At 53.2% G+C, this 19,411-nt stretch overlaps 1 protein-coding gene across 1 annotated transcript in view; it reads right to left on the bottom strand.

Moving 5' to 3' along the window:
- Positions 1-18,432, bottom strand: part of LOC105819060 (inositol-tetrakisphosphate 1-kinase) — a 166,673-nt gene extending 148,241 nt beyond the window's left edge. Inside the window, exon 1 of the mRNA XM_012655222.1 lies at positions 18,203-18,432. Coding sequence (XP_012510676.1) covers positions 18,203-18,297 — 95 coding nt within the window. The 5' untranslated portion in view covers positions 18,298-18,432. The remainder of the gene's footprint in view (positions 1-18,202) is intronic.
- Between the last annotated feature and the right edge of the window lie 979 nt (positions 18,433-19,411).

The following is a 19,411-nucleotide window of genomic DNA, read 5'->3' as shown; positions in this document are numbered from 1 at the left end:
AAGAGGCTGTCAGCTGGACTCAGCCCCCGGGAGCCAGTTTAAACCATCATGGTATCCAGTGTTTGCCTGCACTGTGCTAAGCACCCTACACGGACACCTCATCTCTCCCCACACCAGCACCGGGAGGCAGGGACCACAGTATTCCCCAACTGAAGCTTAGGGACATGCAATGACCTCCCAAGGCCACCAAGCTTCCCAGAGGGGCAGCCAGGATCCAAGCCAGGGAGCCCACCTCCTGGCTTCACTCGTAACCACTTGGTGCACACGTAGTCCACACCTGCCATTCAGAGTGGGAACGAGACCTGCGGGGGTCACAGGGAATCAGCGGGTTCTCCTTCCCCAAACCCCCTCTGGCTGCTTTCCAGAAGCCCTTAGCCCAGGCTTTAGTGGCTCCCCGCAGCCGCCCATGTGCACCGACCCTCCATGCCCAGAGTTCCTGTTTGGGATCCCTGACCTCACAGCATCACACCTTCGCAGGTGCTCACTTGCTACCTGGACAACCTTAAACCCATACTTGTCTGCCCAATGAGCTCCTTCTGTCCTCAAAGACACCGCTCCAGGGTCGTCACTAGCGTGAAGCCTTCCTCAATCTTCCCAGAGAGAGAAACCCGCATGGTTCCTTGAGCACAGCTTGTCTAACACTTCAACTCTTCTCTTTCCATCGGCCCACCAGCTGAGCTCCTGGGGTGCCGGGGAGCTCTGTGTTCCCAGCACCTCGTGTGGTGTCTCAAACCCAGATCATTGATCAGGGACCTATGATAGGGTATTTGCAATACTTGTAAATAAACAAATATGGCAGGCAGTGAACTATGGGGCTTCACACTTATTATTTCAACTGACACACCAACTGTGAAAGTTAAGAAGTGCTTTGTTTATCCTACAGATGTAGAAACTGAGGCTCAAAGAAGCTCAACTTGCCCCAAGCCACAGAGCTAGGTTTAAACCCAGGTCGCTCCTATTCTAAAACCAGCTTCTGGGCACTGTGGCAGGCAGCTGGTGGGAAGGGAAACAACGGACGTCCACCGACCAGGCTGCCCTGTGAGTACAGAGGCACCCTTGTGCCCGCAGGGCGTGTCCTCCAGGCTGGGAGAACTGCCTGTTCTGGGCCACAGTGGTCACACCCACCTCTGGGGGCTGAGCACAGCCCCAGGGATGCTGGGAGCGATGCTTTTCATTTAACATCATCAGGGCATAATATGCACAGACAGGCCTGGGCACCTCATCAGCACCACCCAGAGATTTTAAAAGGGTCACCGATGTTCAAGGACTATTCCATGGGGTAATTTGATGGGAGCTTTGCCCTCCCCTCTCACATAAAATAAAACTCAAACTGCAGGCCACGGCCTGGAAAGCACTGAAGAATCTGGGCCCGCCTGCCTCCCTACCACCCTCCCCTCCCAGGCCTTGCCCCAGCCACCCCTCCTGCTGCTGCTCCACAAACACCAAGCTCCCGGGCTCGCTCCCAAGCACCTCAGGGCCTTGCACTTGCTCTTCCCCCTGCCTGCGACGCTCCGGCCCAGCTTCCCAGCTAACTCCTCTCTGACCTGTGGAGTGGCAGCCACAGGTCCCTTCTTGGGAAAGACCTGCTCTGACCACCTGGGGACAGTCCCCAGACCACTTCATATCACCATTCTAGCTTCATTTTCTGATTCCAGATGAAATTACCCCTTTAACTAACCGGTTGACATGTCTGTTCATCTTACCCCACCCCACCCCCCACAGACTAAAGCTCCAAATGACAAGGCCTCGTCCATCTTGGCCACCACGAGGCCTGGTGTGGAGGGATGCCAGCAGAAGCCTGTAAACAAGCAGCTCTACTACAGGAACGCAGGGGTCCTTCTAGCGAAGAAATGCACAAGCAAGACAATGGGAAATTCCAGGTCTGGATGAAATCTGGAAATGACACAGGCTGCCAGCAGCAAGCAAGGAGGAAGAGAGAGCACAGGAGCTAGTCCTGGCTGGAGAGTCACCCTAGTTTTCTCCACCGAAAATCCCAAGGGCTCTTCAAGTTGGAATGTTCTAGATTTTGGGGTCTCCTATGTTCTAACTTCTTCCTCCTCTAGCTGAGGAAAATGAAGCTCAACATGGGGGACGTAGCACACAGGTAATGCCAGGCCCCAAACCAGGAAAAAAACCCCCACGCCCCACCCAGGATGACGCTGCCTGACGAGTCCCCTGGCTGGTCACCCACTTGAGCCTCCTCTCCCTGAGCAGAGGCCACGTTCCTGGAGGGCCAGGACTGGGAATACCTGGCTTGAACCGGCACACAGTGGGCACTGAGAAAGCTTTCTGAATGACGGACAGTCATTCCTCATGGACTCCTCATGGAGTCCGTTCAAGAACGACACACTGGGGGACCCAAAGCTAGGACCTGACTTTTCCACCTCAACCCGTGCCCAGCTCTAGATGGGCACCTGCCAGCTATTAAACAAGGAAGAGCCCACAGGCGGCCTGGTGATGCACTGAGCCAGATCTCACATCGTGTGCAGAAACGTCCCCAGTAATGGACCCTTCCCTGGACCTGTGCCTTTTGCAATGACTTTGCCACTCCCATCAAGAGGTGAAGTTTATTTTCTCACCCCTTGAATCTGAGCTGGCCTTGGATCTTGTTTTGGCCAACAAACTGTGGGGGAGAAATCAGGCCTCCAGAGGCCCTGAAAACATCCACTGTGTCTCAGACCCCGCCTCCTGCACAGAAACAATCCTGAGCAGCCTGAGGGAGCACGAGACAGAAGGCTGGTCATCCCCACGGTCCTGGTTAACCAAAGGCCAAGTCCCAGCAGCAGAGACCCCACACTGACCCGCAGCTGACCGCAGATACACAAGGGAGCCCCACCAAGACCAGAACTGCACAGCTGAGCCCACAGAACCGTGCGCTGAACAAATGGTTACTGCTCTAAGCCACTAGTTTTAGGATGGTTTTCTATGCACAATAACTGATAAAAACTCTTACTTATACCTTATGAAAGACTCTTACATCAGAAAGGGATGGAAGACATTTATCTTCACAAAGATGTCCAATGCAGAATTATCTACACCAGCAAAAAACTGGAAATAATCTAGACATTCAATAATAAGATTGCTGCTCATTAAATCACAGCATAGACATTCAATAGATTTATTCTGTAGGAATCTAAAATGATCATTCTCTATGCTTCTTCATTTTCAGATGTGATAATGGCCTTGCGATATTTTTTAAGTCCTTAGCTTTTAAAGATCATACTGAAGTATTTAAAATTACGTGTGGATTTGCCTCAAAATAGTATGGAGGAACTAAATAAAACAAGAGCAGCCATGAGTTAATAATGTTAACACTTGGTACTGAGGAAGGGAGTGGGTGTTCATTTTACTATTCTTTCTTTTGTATGTGTTAGAAATGTTCAAAATAAAAAAGTTAATGAAAATTAAATTTAAAAAAGAACATTCTAAAGACTGTATAAACATGGAACAACTTGTTTATACCACAACACTATGTGCAGAAAGCAGAAATCAAAACGCTACATGTACAAGGATTTCAACTTTGTGACTGTTAGGTACAAAAAGGGAACAGAATAAACAAAAAGGAAATGTCGTCGGGTGGGGGGTAAAGGGATGATTCGTCTGTTCAGATTTGCCTTCATGCTATTAAACTGTCTTTACAGAGGACCCAAAACTCCAGGGAAAAGATGACAACCTCGCATTTCCTGCAGCTGGGCTCCGTGTGAGGTGGGGGGCCTTTCCAGAAGCAGGTGGGACTGGGGGCTTTGCTGGAAGCCATGGAAGGCAGCTGAGGAAAGCTGGGCTTGGCTGGGCTGTGGAGAGGACCCTCCCCAGACCCCCAGATCAGCTGGCAGAGGCAGGGAAGAGAGCTGAGTGAGACATCTCAACCAAGATCCGGCCTTCCCAGGGTAAGGGGCCACTCCAGCAGCCCCTCCCTCTGACCAGGTTTGAGAGATGGTCAGCTCTAAAACGTATCTGTAGCCAGAAAAAAAATGTTTTGAGAAGAGGGTAAACTATAATCAGATCAGCCATTATCTGCTAGAAACCACCTCTGCCAGTTCAGTCTGCAACTACTCTGATCCCCCAACCCTCCCCACGCCACGACTGGGTGCTGATACTCCCATTTCACAGATGAGGACAGGGAGGCCCCTCACCTGCCCAAGGCTCAGTCACATGCCCTGGGTGCTGGGCGGGCTTCAGAAGCCCTGGAGTGGACTCAGGCCAGCACACCTGATGGCCTCCTTCCCAGACAGCACCCATATGGGGGCCACAGGCATGCAGGGCAGGAGATAGAGGGGCCTGCACATGTTGACTGAAGCCCCTCCCAGCCTAGCCATGTGAGGATGGCAGCTCGTGCTGTACCCCCTCTGCACTCCAGGGGGGTGCTGTGGACTGAATCTTTGTGTCCCCCTAAAATTCAGAGGTTGAAACCCTAATCCCCAATGTGATGGTATTAGGAATTGAGGCCTTTGGGAGGTAATTAGGATTAGATGAGGTCATGAAGGCAGGGCCCCTGTGATGGGATTAGTGCCCTTGTAAGAAGAAGAAGAGACCAGAGCACTGTCTTCCTACCATGCGGCACACAGCGAGAAGGCAGCGGTTTGCAAGCCGTGTAGAGAGCCCTCACCAATAGCCAAATCCGCCAGCACCTTGACTTTGGAACTTCCAGCCTCCACAACTGAGAGAAATAAATGTCTGTTATTTAAGCCACCCAGTCTGCGGTATTTCTCACAGCAGCCAAGCTGACCAAGACAAGAGAAAAGGGAAACCATGAGCTCTGGGGTAGGCCTAGAACCCAAGAAGTGACTAACAAAGGGTCTTTTTCAAGTCTGAGGTTTTAGTAGAACAGAGAAGTAAAGTTATATTCACATATTATTTTCTGGGGGGGACACTGATAGTTTCAAAGTTAGTGTAGCTACAGAATCATCTACAAGCTTTACTGAATGATAAAAAGTGTAGGAGAGCCATCATATGCCTGTGTGTCCCCTCATACACGGCTGCTTGTACAAACCACATGTCTGAGAAAACGCACAAGAAGGTGGCAACGTGGCTGCCTCTGGGGACTGGGGGTTGAGTATGAAGGAGACTCACTTTGTGTAATACCATATGGCCTTGGTATAATTTGTTTCTTGGTTTTTTTTTTTTTTTGAGACAGAGTCTCACTCTGTCACCTGGGCTAGAGTGCCGTGGCATTAGCCTAGCTCACAGCAACCTCAAACTCCTGGGCTTGAGCGATCCTTCTGCCTCAGTCTCCCAAGTAGCTGGGACTACAGGCATGTGCCACCATGCCTGGCTTATTTTTTCTATATATTTTTAGTTGTCCAGCCAATTTCTTTCTATTTTTAGTAGAGACGGGGTCTCGCTCTTGCTTAGTCTGGTCTTGAACTCCTGAGCTCAAATAATCCTCCCGCCTCGGCCTCCCAGAGTACTAGGATTACAGGCGTTAGCCACCGTGCCCGGCCTGGTTTTTTGTTTTTTGTTTTTTTTTTAAGATATGGGGTCTTGCTAAGTTGCCCAGGCTGGCCTTGAACTCGGCTTCAGGGATCCTCCCACCTCAGCCTCCCGAGTAGCTGGAGCTATAGGCACACATCACCAAGCCCACTTAGATTTTTGATCATGTACGGTATCACTTTTTAACAAAAGTTTTTTAATACTATTCACAAATCAGTCGAGAACCTGCCCGAGAGAACCTGCATGGAATTTCATGGGTCAAGTCACCAAGCCTTTTGAAGTTGGTTTCCGTTTTATAGTGCTGTTTCATCAGCTGACAAACTGAACCGACCCCTCCTCACAGACTGACATAACAGACCCGAGGTCCTTCCCCGAGGCTCTTTGTTGTCCAACCCCACGGCTCAGGTCTAAACTGCAGCCCCATTAGCTAAACTGGAAGCAATGGTCACAGACTCGTTCCCGGGGCCTCTGAGCTGGAGGCCCTCAAATGGGGACCACAAAGCCAGGCCATACAGCCAAACAGGCTCTCTGAACCCCACTTCTACCACCTGTGCAGCTCCAAAAGGCCCAAGAAGCTACTTTAGGGCTGTCCACGGTGGCCACAGCAAAGAGGAGGGCCCGGAGCAGCCTCCCCTCCAGAGCTCCCCACCAGCACTGCCCCTACCTAGCCACCTCTGGGGCAGTGCCGTTAAAGAACTCCAATTCCTCTGAGAATTCTGGAACACCAAGCAGCAGCACCTAGCAGGGGTTAGCAAGCCTAGGGCAAGGGGCTCTGAGTAAGCCCTCTATTCACTTCCCCCACAGGTTCCAAAAAGGAACCATGAGAGACCCAAATCCCTAAGCAGGCCCCACCACTCTGAGCCTTCTCCCAGCCTCTGGCCCACCCTCCTCTGTCCCTTTACTCAAGGCCCTTGGGACTGGGGTCCTGATGTACGGAACGGCCTGAGTGTGTGGCTATCAGCCACTCACCGCCACTTCCTCTCCCCTCCCAGGTGGAAATATTCCCCACAGTTCCCGCCAGGTCTGCTCGGCCGTGGGAGGGGCTGGGACCTGGCTCTGTGTCTCAGAGCTGAGTGTCCTGGACAGGTCAGTGGCCCTCCCTGGACCAACGTTCCCCTCCATCTCCATCGACCCCCCAATCGATAGTTCACAGCTGCTCCTGGCTCACAGAATCCCCCAGGATCCTGGCAGAAAGACACCGGCTCAGCTCTCCCCAAGCAGGACGGGGCCAGACGGCAACTGGCTAATTGTGTTTACATAACACAAGAGTGTTTCATTCCACAACACTTCAGTGTCAACACACCAAGGTTCTGCACAGCCACAGTGGGGCAGGGAAGACGTCACCCTTCTCCCTGGACTGCAGGGCAGCCTTTCCCAGGGCCCCACAAAACCCCACCACACACTGGGAGGACATCAGCCCTTTCTCCAGAGGCCCAACCGCCTGGCCACTGGGCCCAGGACCCCCGGAATCTGCCTGTGTCAGACCGGCCATGGGAATGGACCAGAGGCAGGTTTATCTGAGGAGCAAGGCAAGGCCCGAGAAGCTACTTCAGGGCTGTCCGCAGCGGCCACAGCAAAGGAGAAGGCTTGGAGCAGCCCCCATTCCGGAGCCCCCCACCAGCACCCCCGTCTAGCTGCCTGGGAGAACGCTGAACACGAAGCAGAGGCACCTAGCAGGGGGTCAGGCAAGCCCTTGGGGATGCTCTTCACTCCCCTCTGGGGAACAGTGTCCTGCCCCTGGAGAACGTGTATGCGAACCCTCCGGCCCCCATCCTGGGTCTCTGCTGGAAGAGACCAGCAGAGTCTGGTCCAGTCCAGAGCTGGAAGCTAGTGGAGAGCAGCCCCCACCCCCACTGCCACTGGAGCCCAGAACCAGGGGGCACCAGCACCTCCCCCTCCCCCGGCTGCCCAGCATCCATCCCACTGCCTCTGGGGCACAGTCCCCCAGCTTCCTTTTGGGGATCCACCCTGCTCACACCCAGCCCTGTGGCAGGGAACAGGACACACTGCACCGCCAGCCCCAGCAACTGGTTCAGGGACAGGCAGGGGCCCAGGCCAACGAAGACTAATCCGGGGTAATCAGAATGAGCCCTCATCCCTGAGGCCCTGGAGCCAACCTGCACAGGTCTGATCCCAGCTCTGCCACCCACAGGATGTGTGACCCCAGGCAAGTTATTTAACCCCTCTAAAAACACCCACCCTCACAGGGTGGTAATGCAGATCAAACGAGGTAACACCCCTAAGGAACTCACAGTGCCTGAATGAAGGTGGCTGCGTGAGAATGAGGCCAACATGGAAGAGACCAGGGAAGCAGAGAGACACCAGGTCCCAAGGACCAGCACTTGAGCCCCTGAATCCACCTATACCTACAGCCAGAAGACCCCATGGATTTGACACTCATAGGAGCCAATATATCCCCTTTGTTACCGAATCCAGTCAGCACTGAGGTGTCGGTCAGAACCCATCACACCTGGGACTTGTTAGGAATCAGTTACACAAGCAATTTTCTGCTCAGATCATAACCTCATCCCAACAAGCCACCACATCTGTTGGTTAACAGACAGAGGACAGGAGGACACAGCAACGAAACATTTGCCGGTATACTAGCCCTATCCACAGGGTCTCACGTCCAGGGAGTCCCAGCCCATCGCTGATGCAGAGGCACCCCCAGAACGGTCCATGACCCAGTGGCCACCTCAGGGAAGGGGGCACCCACCCAACTCCCCCACCCTTCCCAGGGCAGCATCCCAAATCCAACGAATTGGCTCCTTCGGCACTCCTGGCAGGGCTAGGAAAGACCACTGGGATGGGGGGCAGTTACTGACCAATTGGGCCCATCGAAAAAATAACTCACCCAGGCCAGAGACGGGGTCCACCAAAGATGGCCCAGAACAGAACAGACCCTGGCCTCGCACTCCCTGAGGTTTCCCTGGAGGCCAAGAGTGCACTTGTGGGCTCTGACGCTGTCGGGACAAATTGCTGTATGCAGGGACCTGCAAGGCCAGCCACTCTGGGCTGCAAATCCTCATCTGTAAACACACCTTCGGGCTCAAAGGTTTTAGAAAACTATTCCTCTGAGATCATTAATCTCTGCACCTCACCCCACAGAGGAGGTTTACTCTGATGTCACCTGTCTGACACAGATGAGTGAGGGGCAGTCCTCCCCTTCTTCCTTCCAGAGATGGTCTCTGGCCTCCACAAGGAAGGAGGGAGGTTCGTGTGTGCAGTGCCTCTCCTGTGCACAGCACAACGTCAGCTCTTACTGGGAGGAAATTAAAGCCCAGAGAGGAGCCAAAATGTACCCAGGGTCACCCATCCAGTAAGAGGCTGGGTTCAAATCCAACCACTGAGCAAGACACACGTTGTCCCCATGGAATCACACGAAATCCAACATAGACCCACTAAGAAGCTTCTGAACTGCGTTCCTCTCTTGTCCCGTCTTCTTCCCAGATGGAAGGGATGCTGAAACTGGTAAACAGCTCCATCAACCTTCACTGGCCAATGCTAAACAAGAGTATGAGTGAACATTTACTGCGTCTCTCATCAAGGGCCTGGCTCTCTGTGCTTAGGACTTGCGGTGCCTTAGCTCACCCAATCTGCAAAACTATACTGCTGCAGGCTGGTATTACAAGTCCAATTTTAGGCACAGAAACTAAAGGCTCAGAGGGGTTAACTCGCTCAGGCTGAAGCCAAGGATCTGTTCCAGTCTTTCTAAGGAGCTTCCAAAACCGTCTAGCTTCAGTAGATAAAGTTCCAAAGTCTTCAAGGTGACCCCCAGGAGGGGACAGAGTGGTAGCTTCCACAGGGGAGTGGGCCACATAGCCTTGAGATGCCCAGAGCATTTCAAGAAGAAACTTGGCAGGATCTACCTGGGCCTGTGAATCCGGCTGAGGCTGTCTGGACAAAGCACCTCACAGACTGGGTGGCCCAAACTCGGTACCCACAGGGTGGACAGCAACACCACTAGCAGGTGGCTGGGTCCTGGGTGGCCCCACTGTCAGCCTCCCCAGTCTGGCTGGGTATCAGCTGAGTCGGCACCTGAATTTCCGGACACTCTCCAGGCAAGCAATGCATCCAAATGAAATTGAAAATGAAAAAGAGAAAAGTGACTACGGGGCACTGAGGGCGGGTAGCCGGAGAAGAACTCAGACAAAAGTGAGCCATCTTTGCCTTCATTTAAAAAGATAAAAACAAAAAAACTCTATTAATGGTCAAGGGTACGGGCTCTGGAGTCACACAGACTGACGTTCAAATGCCACCCCCAGGAGTGACCAGCTATGAAACCCCAGGAAGGTTACTTACCATCTCTGAGCCTCAGTTTCCACAAATGGACTGAGAGCCTCAAACAGCCATATGAGAGCACTCAGGGCTGCGTCAGGCACAGGGCTGGCTCTCCCTAACAGGAGCCACTGTTACTTCCTGGGCTAAATGGTTCTTCTACTGCTTAACTAACCCAGCGCAGGACGACCCTGCAGTCTTAAGCAAAGGCTTATGTGCGCTTTGGGAGGATTTGCTGCCCCGCTCCATGCTCAGGCAGCCGCGTGGCAGCTGCTATCACCTCCCTGTGAGCCATTCCTCACCAGCAGGGACACTTCGTGACATATAGGCAAAGGCCAGAAGCTTGGGCCTGAACTGTCCCCCTCTGCAGCTCCGGCCCTCCCAGGAGCAGCAAGGGGACTGAGTACCCAAATCTCCCTGAGCACAGGCCACAGCTTGGCTGTGCCCAGGTCAAGGTGAGAAAAAGGGTGCTTGGGAGCTGACTCTGCAGGAAGCAAAACTTCCTTCTGAAAGGACCCCTTCCCACTGTCCAGACCTTTCCATGGGGAAGCAGTGACAGGCCTCTGACGGAACGGCCAGAATTCCTTTTCTTTTCAAGGATCCCATAACGAATGTTAGGACTTCCGGGTTCAATCCAAGCTGCCCCACCTGCCAGCTCTACAACTTGGGGCTAACCTCGTCTTCTTTCTGAGCCTTCATTTCCACATCTGTAAGATGGGTAAGGCGTGCAGAGTGAAGACGAAATTTCACCCAGAAAGAACCCAACAGTCCCACATCTCTATTCTTCATGCAGAAACCCACAAGCCAGGTGTGGTGGCACACACCTGTAATCCCAGCTCCTCAGGAAGCTGAGGCAGGAGGATCGCTTGAGCCCAGGAGTTCAAGACCAGCCTGAGCAACACAGTAAAACCCTGTCTCTGAAAAAAAAAAAAAAAATTAAAAAGGGAAGGAAAAGAAACTCATGAGCCTAGAATCCTAAGAGGCATCCAGCCTGGAACACTGTGGGAAAGCTGCGCTGGCTGATCAGTGGCTGAACAACTGCCCCAGAAGGACCCCACGCTGTCTCTAGTGATCGAGGGGCCTCTGCAGTGCTCACTGCTGTATCAATCCCCAGAACTTAGGAGCACCCAGCATGCAGCAGGCACTCAGTAACTGCATGTCATGTGAGTGCGTGAAGAAATGAATGAGGTGCTTTTTAAAAAGAAGATGCCGGGGCCCATCCCAGATTCATTCCGGGGAGGGGGAGGCCCAGGAACCTGCACTAGGACAGGGCCCCAAAGTCGGGCCCGGATGTTTCCTCACCTCTGCAGCCCAGCCCTCAACTGCTGGATGGAAACAGGGTGTGAGGCAGAAATGAAAATGAAACTGCCACGGGAGGGTTCTCCCTGCACAACTGCACCCACCTACCACACCCTGACCCACCCAGGAAGCAGTGAGCTGGTCACTGGCACTGGAAGACCCGCCCCCCCTAGAAAAAGACTGCCTGGGGCTTCCCCCAGAGATGTGTCAGAGACCATGCCCCAGCCTTGGGAGGGTAGAGGGACAGGTGAGGTGCGCCCCCCGCCGAGTGAGGAGGAATCCTATCACTCATTAAGCACCTGTCATGCTCACTAGCCCTCAGGTGGGTGTTCTAGACCCACTTTACAGATGGAAGAGCAGAGGCTCAGGGAGGCAGAATGACTTGCCCAGTCATCTGAGCCAGTTGGGCAAGTCTCCTGCTCCAATCACTATCTCCACCACCCACCATCTGGCTGGACCCAACAACTGCACACAGAGGATGCTCAGAAAAGAACTTGGTTTCCTTCCGAAGCCAATGGTGGCTGGATGTTCCCCCTTCAAGACAAAGGCATGGAAACAGCATGGTTTTAGAAGTCAACCAGCCTCAAGGGCGAATCCCAGCTCTTCTGCTCACAGCTGAGTGACCAAGCAGGTCACCTGGCTTCTCCCTGAGTTCCGGAGCTCTCATCTAGCAAAGAGAGACACACCACCCATCTCGGAGGGTAGTCGTCCTATCCGCAGTAGCACCTGGGCCATGGCAGGTTCTCGCTATCCTCCGGAGCCTGGCGTGAGCCACTAACGTACAGGAGAGCAGAGGGGAAGCTGGACACAGCCCTCAGAAACACCCCCGGCCACCTGAACAAGCCTCAAGTGCCAGTTTCGGGCTTGGGCTCCAAGAGCACCCTGAGTGACCCCAGGCCACATGAGGACGGCTGCTGAGGAGTCAATGGGTCTGCAGCGTCAACTGCAGAGGAAAACACCACGAACATCTGGACAGGCCGGTCCCCAGGAATGTCTCCTGTGCAAAACTAGCTTCGCCAGGGCAAACCAGCAGCCAGAGGCAAGAAATCATAAAAGGAAAGGAGGAGGTGCACAGCTCCTGAATGATGATTTGCTTTCTAAAATGAAGATTACTTTTTTAAAAGGAGGTACTACGGCATTCCCTCAAAAGCTATCTTACCAGCTGAATTCAAAATGAGTGGGAGCAGAAACCCTATTCACATCCAACTGTTCAGACACTACACTCATGAGGCACTTCACTAAGTATTTACTGAACGCCCCTAAACCATGTGGGAGATGTAACCAGTGGAGGGAGGGTTGCCTAATGGTTAGGGACAGGGGTGCCCAGCCTGGTGAGCCCAGCTCTGCCCCGTGCCCACCTAACGCAGTCAGCCTCCTCAACCTCAGTATCATAAAAGAAATGCAAATCCAGAGTACCATTTCCCACCCATGTATCTGTCCATCCACTGTGCTGGGAAGGGTGTGGGTTACAGGCCCTCCCATTCACTGTCACTGGAACTGAAACAGTGAAATCTCTTCGTGGCAGTTTCAGAACGCGTATTAAAAAGTATTATACACAAAGAGTGCAATGCGCACCACCCGAAGGATGGACATATTTGAAACTCGGACTTATGGGGGAGGGGGGAGGGGGGGCAAGGGCAACATATGTAACCTAAACATCTGTACCCCCATAATATGCTGAAATAAAAAAAAAAAAGTATTATAAAATGCCCATGCCCTTTGACCCAGCACTCACTCACCCAGCAATGTGCACACAGGCAAGGGAAGGGCATTGCCTTGCTGCCTCTACCAGCAAAAGCCAATCCCAGGGGAAGAAATGCCATCTATCCTTCTAAGAGGTAGACCATGCAGCCACTTTTTAAAAATGAGGCAATGATACAAAACTTCCTCCAAATGAAGCAGTGATGTGGAATTTCTTTCCAAGACACACTGTTCCACACAATGAGCAAGAGCACAACAGCACGTATGGACAGAGACCCACACTCACATGAGCCCCTGTGTTTGTATAAACACCCGTGGAGGCAGGCTGCCCCTGAGTAACTGGAACTCAGGAATAAGAAGGAAAAGGGCTGACTTTTCATTGCGTACTTTGAGTCCTTTCGATTTTAACGTATGCATGTATTAAATACTCAAAACGACACCAGAAACAATAAATTAGCTAATAATAGTATTAAGATTACTAATTGGCACTTTCAGGAAAGCCAGCACAAACTCTTCTCAATCTCCAAACTTAAAAAAATGCAAGTATCATCTTGCGTTAACATAATTTTCTCAGCTTCCCCATCCATAAAACAGATGAGGACAGAACCCCCCCAGGAGGGAGGAGCTGCAAGATTCAGATGGGCCACGTGCTGAAGGAGAACAGGGCCCTGCGGTGATGGCTGGGCAGCCTCCAGGCAGGGTAGGGCCCCTCCTCAGCCGTCCTGAGTTTCAAATCCACAAACCTGCACCCCAGCAAGATGATCAGTTAGCACCCATCACAGACTTTAGGGTCACTTGCAAACTGCCAAAACCAAGAACACCAAATCTGGAAACACCAAAGGTCCCTGAAGACAGAGGCATCAGTGGGCAGAGACCGACCCACCCACCCACACACTCACTCCCCCAGGGACAACAGCAACAGCAGCAGCCACCGCCACCATTTACGGAATTCCAGGCACTATCCTAAGCACTTCACCTGTCCAGCAAGTTCACTCATTTAATGCTCTGGACAACCCTGAGCTAAATACTGTTATCACCCTCACTGTCCGGACAAGGAAAGTGAGGCCCAGAGAGGGTAAGGAATGTGCCCAAGGTCACATGGGTAGTCAGCGTGGAGCCAGGCCTGAAACCAGCAGTAGTCCCGTCAATAGACAACTCGTGTCCAGACCGAGGTTTCCTCCCACTTGAAGTGCAGTTTGCTCCCTAGGAGGCTGGTAGAAAGTGTTTATTTGCAAGGCTGGGTTGTAGATATTCCCTGTGCACTGCTGCAAAGGAAACCTAAGTCAGTACCTCCTCCCACCTCTGCACGCCCAAAATGGTGGCAAATCCAGACATTAAAACAAACAAAAGAATACCCATCCACAGATGGGCATCACTTAATCCTGGTAAAGGTCTTCCTCCCCACTCCCCCCACACTCCCCCAAGAGAATTCCAGCCCAGAATGCTAAGCCTCCCAGCAGAAAGGGACCTTGAAGATGGCCCTATTTTAAAGAAAGAAATGGAGGGCCCCAGGGGAAGGGACAGGCCCAGCCCCAGCCTACACTTTCCCTGGTATGCCTCCCGGGCCAGTTTTCTGTTGACACCAAACACTCAGCACCATGAGGGCAGGGGCTCTGCCCCACTGCACCGCAACCCATCACCTATCACCAGGCCTGGACGCCAAAAGCTGCTCAGTAAACATGAACATCAATGAACTGCTCAGTCCTTTGTGAGGGAATCCTGCAAATGGGTCCGGGTGAGACACCGCGGTCTGACACTGCTCCATAAGCGCGTTTCCTGCAAGCCGAGTCGGCCAGCTGGCAGCCCAGTTTCTCAGAGACGAGAACTTCACAGACATTTGCTCTGGGGGCCTCCAGGAGACGCCGGGCGAACCCAGGCAAAGAAGAGACACTTAATACACAAGGAGGCCACATTCTCTGGTGGAGGCCTCGGGATTGGACTCAGGGAAGCTCTTTAACTGGCTGCGCAAGTCCCTTACACTCCCTGAGCCTCAGTTTCCCTGTCCCTCCATCCCTGGGTTGCTGGGAGGATTAAATGAGACAAGGTACTTGGAAGCACTTCATTAAAAATCAGCTATCACTGCAGTAAAGACAGATGAGGTCCATCCACATTTCATACCAAAAGGCTTCGTGAAGTCATGTGCCTCTTTCAGCACCTCCTGCGACGTAGGTTCAGCCACAGAAAAGAAGGGGAAGGAGAGAAGGAGTTGGAGGAGATGCACAGAAAACACAAATGAAGGGAGCCCAGCCCAGCCAGCATTCCCCAACAGGGCACTGTGGAGAACTAAAAAAAATTAAAAATTAAATTAAAATCACCTAGTATTTCCAACTAACACCTGTATTTCTACACTCCCCCTCTGAAGCCCCTCCGGGAATCTTGAAAAAGCCACAAGGAGGGGGTGTGAGGGAGTTGCAAGGCTGCTCCTGGGTTGGGAAGGGAAGGGAGGTGAGAAGGGTGGAAGAGAACACAACCAGAGCCACGTCCCCGCGGAGGGGAAGAAACAGAGGACAGCACCAGGAACAAACAGTACACTGAAAACACACGCTGATTCGAAGGCCCCTCAGTCGGCTAGCTGGAGGCCCCATCCCATCAGGGCACTCATTTGAAAAGGCTGGCCCCTCAGCCGGCCGGGCGCGGTGGCTCACGCCTGTAATCCTAGCACTCTGGGAGGCCGAGGCGGGCGGATTGTTTGAGCTCAAGAGTTCGAAAAGGCTGGCCCTTGTGCCTACCTAAGGTAGGTGGGGCCCTTCCCAGGACTTGGCTCCAAGCACCTGCTGTTGCCGTGGACGTGCACTGCCCCCTCAGAGAACAAGGCGTCGCACTTGCAGAGGGACTCGGCCTCGCAAGGAAAGTGTCCCTGGGGATTCAACAGCTGGACCAGCAGCAGCTGGACCCCTGGGAAGATAATGAGTGGGTCCACCTTATTGTTAGACGTGCCCAAGGAGAAAAGCTTTGTCAGAGCAAATCTCGAGGTCGCTAGGTTGGACCCATTCTAGAAGTTAAAGGAAAAGAGCAACAGTATGGAACCTGCCCCCTCTTATGCCTGTTTCCCCATCTGTAAAACAAAGGGGCTGGATGAGATGATCTCCAACATCTCTTCCTGCTCTAAGATTTTTATGAAGCCTGACATTCAACTAAACAACTCATCCCAGACTGGACCATTCAGGTCATCCTCTGACACTAGCCCAAACATTCAGAGCAGAGCCTCGAGTCGTTTGCAAACATTTCTGGACTTTTTCATTGGGGAACTCATAGACAATTCATCATCTATCAATACAGAAGCCTTGCACTCCAACATGACAATGGCCATTCACACTGTCTCTCGTGCCACTAAGATCACACTGGCATTCACACCAAGCAAAACGACAGCAAAGGGCACTCTGGACACCAGCTCAACAGCTAAAGCGTTTTGCAGCCAGTATAGAAATGTGGCCACCAGGGGGCACTGCCCTGAAAGTATTATAGAAGAAACAGAAAAACTCTTTTTGGTGTTTTCTTTTCCTTCTTAAACTCAAGTGACAAAACACCTAAAGCTTTCCTAATGAAAACACAAAGTGGGTTTCCTGGGGTTCGAGGATGGTCTTTTGCCTTCTGTTTGAAGCCAATATTTTGGCCAAAAGAAGGCAACTAGACTTTTAACACAACCACCCTTTCAGAGAAATTAATGCTACACTCCTGATTTTCCCCAGAAGGGTTGACAACATAGCTTTCCCTGAACCTCCCACCCCTTTAAAGGCAGGGGGTCCACAGAGCAAGCCAATCTGCAGGTCCGGCCTGAGGACCAGACCTACTTGTGCATCTCGGCAAGGAATGTTTTGCTAGAGCTGCCTAATTACCAACTAAAACATACCAACCCAATGACAAGCCCCAAGCTTTAGTTGTAGACACAGGATGACAAAAATACACAGAGACAGCAGTAAAAAGTGTGCAAGGCATTAACTGGGATTTCCCAAGTCTTATATGACTGCAGGGGGAGCTCTGGTGCCTCCCGTCATCACTGGACTTCGAGAACATGCCAAACGGGCTTCTCTAAATTTCTTCAGTGTCTAGGGTGCCCTTTCCACAGGTGTGTGTATCCACGGTGCAATGTTCAAGTATCCTTCTGTAATGTTCCAAAGCCCTAGGACCTATTTTCAAAACTCTAGCTTCGAGTCCCTCCTGATTTCCTTGTGAATTCCAGGTGCCACTCTGCATTCCCTACTATGAAAAGCTTGCTTTCTCCTAGGGATGCCGGCCTGGGAGAAGACTGCCTACCACATCCCCAGACCAGGCGACTCAGAACCAGGAGCTATTATAAAATAAGCAAGCTGAGCCCCTGCAGCTGCAAGGAGAAGAGCGCCTGCGGGGCTTGCATGGGGCAAAGGAGCAGTAGGCCCTTGGGACAGGCATGAGGCACACAGAGGTGCCACCAGGCTCACCTGCACATGCCAGCTCAGACTGGCCCCCGGCCCCGGGCACACCTGGGAATAAAGAAACGCAACTATTCAATTCTCTGAGATGTCTGGGGACTAAAATGCAAGTAGGGCCCATTTTCAAAAGTCCAATCTACCAAGCAGAGACACTGCATCACAAAAGGTTTCCACCCAGAGTTTGCAAAAGGCTTCTGGAGCTGGATTGTCTTAGGCTGAGAACTGGACTTAACTAACAGCTTCTCAGAAGCAAAGCCACAGCTGTGGAGCCAGGCAAGGCCTACCTGACCCAAGACTCAGTACTTCTGTAATTTATTAAGAATATGATCCCTTAAACACCAGAGATCCACCATGAGCACCAGCATGGTGGGAGGGGGTCGCACAGCCTGGATGGTGCAAGGCCATTCTACCCCACAGGCATTCACTTCCCCAGCACCTTGGATGCACCAGCCACTCCCTAACCGTGGGACCCTATCCCTCTGCTGATGAGCCCCTTTTCTCAGACACGTGGCCCAGAATCACCACCCTGGCCAATTTGCAAGGCTGCTGTGAGGCTCTAATGAGACAGCAAATCACCACATACATGCCAAGTATTGCCACTCGCTTCAGCTGGGCTTAGCCCGGTGCTATGCAATGACAGCTTCCAGAGCCAAGCACACGCGGGGCACGCAGTTGGTGGTCCACAAACGCTGGTGCCCCTCTCCACTAAAGGGAAGGGGACGAAGGAAGAGAAACAGTCCGGTCCAAAAGTACCCTCAAGCCCCTAGCCGACAGCGTGGATTCCCCGGTTTCCCAGGTCCCTCCGCCAACCTTCAGCAGCGCTCCCACCGCGCCCCGGGCGGCTGGGGGCCTGCCCAGCGGGGTCCCAGTGCACCTGAGAGCCCCGGTCCGAGCCTCATCGCCGTACTGGCCGCCGCTGCCCTCGAACACAGCCGGCGGCCCACAGCCACCTGGCCACTCGGACTCAGTCTCCCCGCGCGCACCTTCTTCCCGTTTTGCTCTAATCTAACCTCCTCAGACAACCGCTGAGGCTGGACCCGGCTCAGGCCGGGGGTCCCGGGCACCAGAGCCGCGTCCCTCCTTACCTGCACAGCTCGGCGAAGGCCTGGAAATTGAGCTTCTTGATTTTCTTCTCGCTCAGCCAGTAGCCAACCCTCTTCCCTTTCAGAAAGGTCTGCATCTTCCTCCTCGGGCGGGAGCCTGGGTCCGGAGGAAATCGCCCACAGGCCGAGTCTGGCGGCCGGCGCGCGCCGCGAGCGTGCGGGCACCTCCTCCCGGCGGCGGGGACGCGGAACGGGGCTCCGGGCGCGCAGTCCTGCGGGGAGGGCGGGCAGGGGCGGGGCGCGGCGGGCGGCCGCCAGGGGGCAGCACCGCCCGCCACCTCTTAAAGGCACCGCGCCGCCCCTCTCAGTTATTGGGAGCTTGTTTCCGTCGATGGGTCGGGGGGCTCAGGAGTGTTTTTAGGGCGGCCCTTCCCAAGTGGTTTTACCTTTTGGAGGGGCGAAGGGAGGGAGTCGTGGTGTGGGCACTTCCTGCCTGTCCTTTGGGGGTGATCGAGCCGCCGAAGATCTCTGTGCCCCCAGCAGTGTTCAGCCCGGCGAAGGCAGTTCATTGCAACTGCAAGCGGGGGGCGGAAACGTTCAGGGAGGTCGCCTCTCTTCCCTTGAGAAAGCCGACCGGAGCCCAGGATGGAGGCCCCTGGGGAGGGGTATGAACACCCAGGGGCCTTCCCAAGGCAAAGGACGTTGACCACCAACTCACACTCTGAGTCTCCTTCAACGGAGGGGGAGGGGGTGGACTAGAAGCGGCAAAAATAAGAGGGACATCCGCAGGAGACCTTTTCCTTGGAGGTGCGATCATGCCCACGCCCTGTGGGAAAGTAGGGGAGCACTCCTGCAAAGAGCTTCTGGTTTGGGGAGGAGACATGGACACATCTCCCCAGGCCCAAGCTGAAAAAGATGGATTCCCGTGGAGGGAAGGCCCAAGAAAGTTTCAGAGGAGGCATGGGTGCTGGCAGTGGAAAATAAGGAAGGGGAAGGAGCTTGAATCGAGGCCGGCAGAAATGAAAGAGCCAGGTGGTTAGGGGTGACAAAGACCCTCTCCTTGACCAAACTCAAGTCATTACGACAGGAAGGAATGTCCTAAAATAAAATAAATAAAAAGAAAAAAACAAACGAGTCATGCTGCTCCAAGTCCTCTTTCTGACTAGGCCCTGGCCTTGAGTTCTGTTTTAGCAAGAACCCTGGTGACTCAGGAAGATCCCCGACCCTTGGTGTTTGGTCACCCCAGCCTGC

This window comes from Propithecus coquereli, unplaced genomic scaffold (assembly GCF_000956105.1).
Source record: "Propithecus coquereli isolate 6110/MARCELLA unplaced genomic scaffold, Pcoq_1.0 Scaffold468, whole genome shotgun sequence".
Classification (NCBI taxonomy): Eukaryota; Metazoa; Chordata; class Mammalia; order Primates; family Indriidae; genus Propithecus; species Propithecus coquereli.
This window is presented reverse-complemented; position numbering and strand designations above follow the sequence as displayed.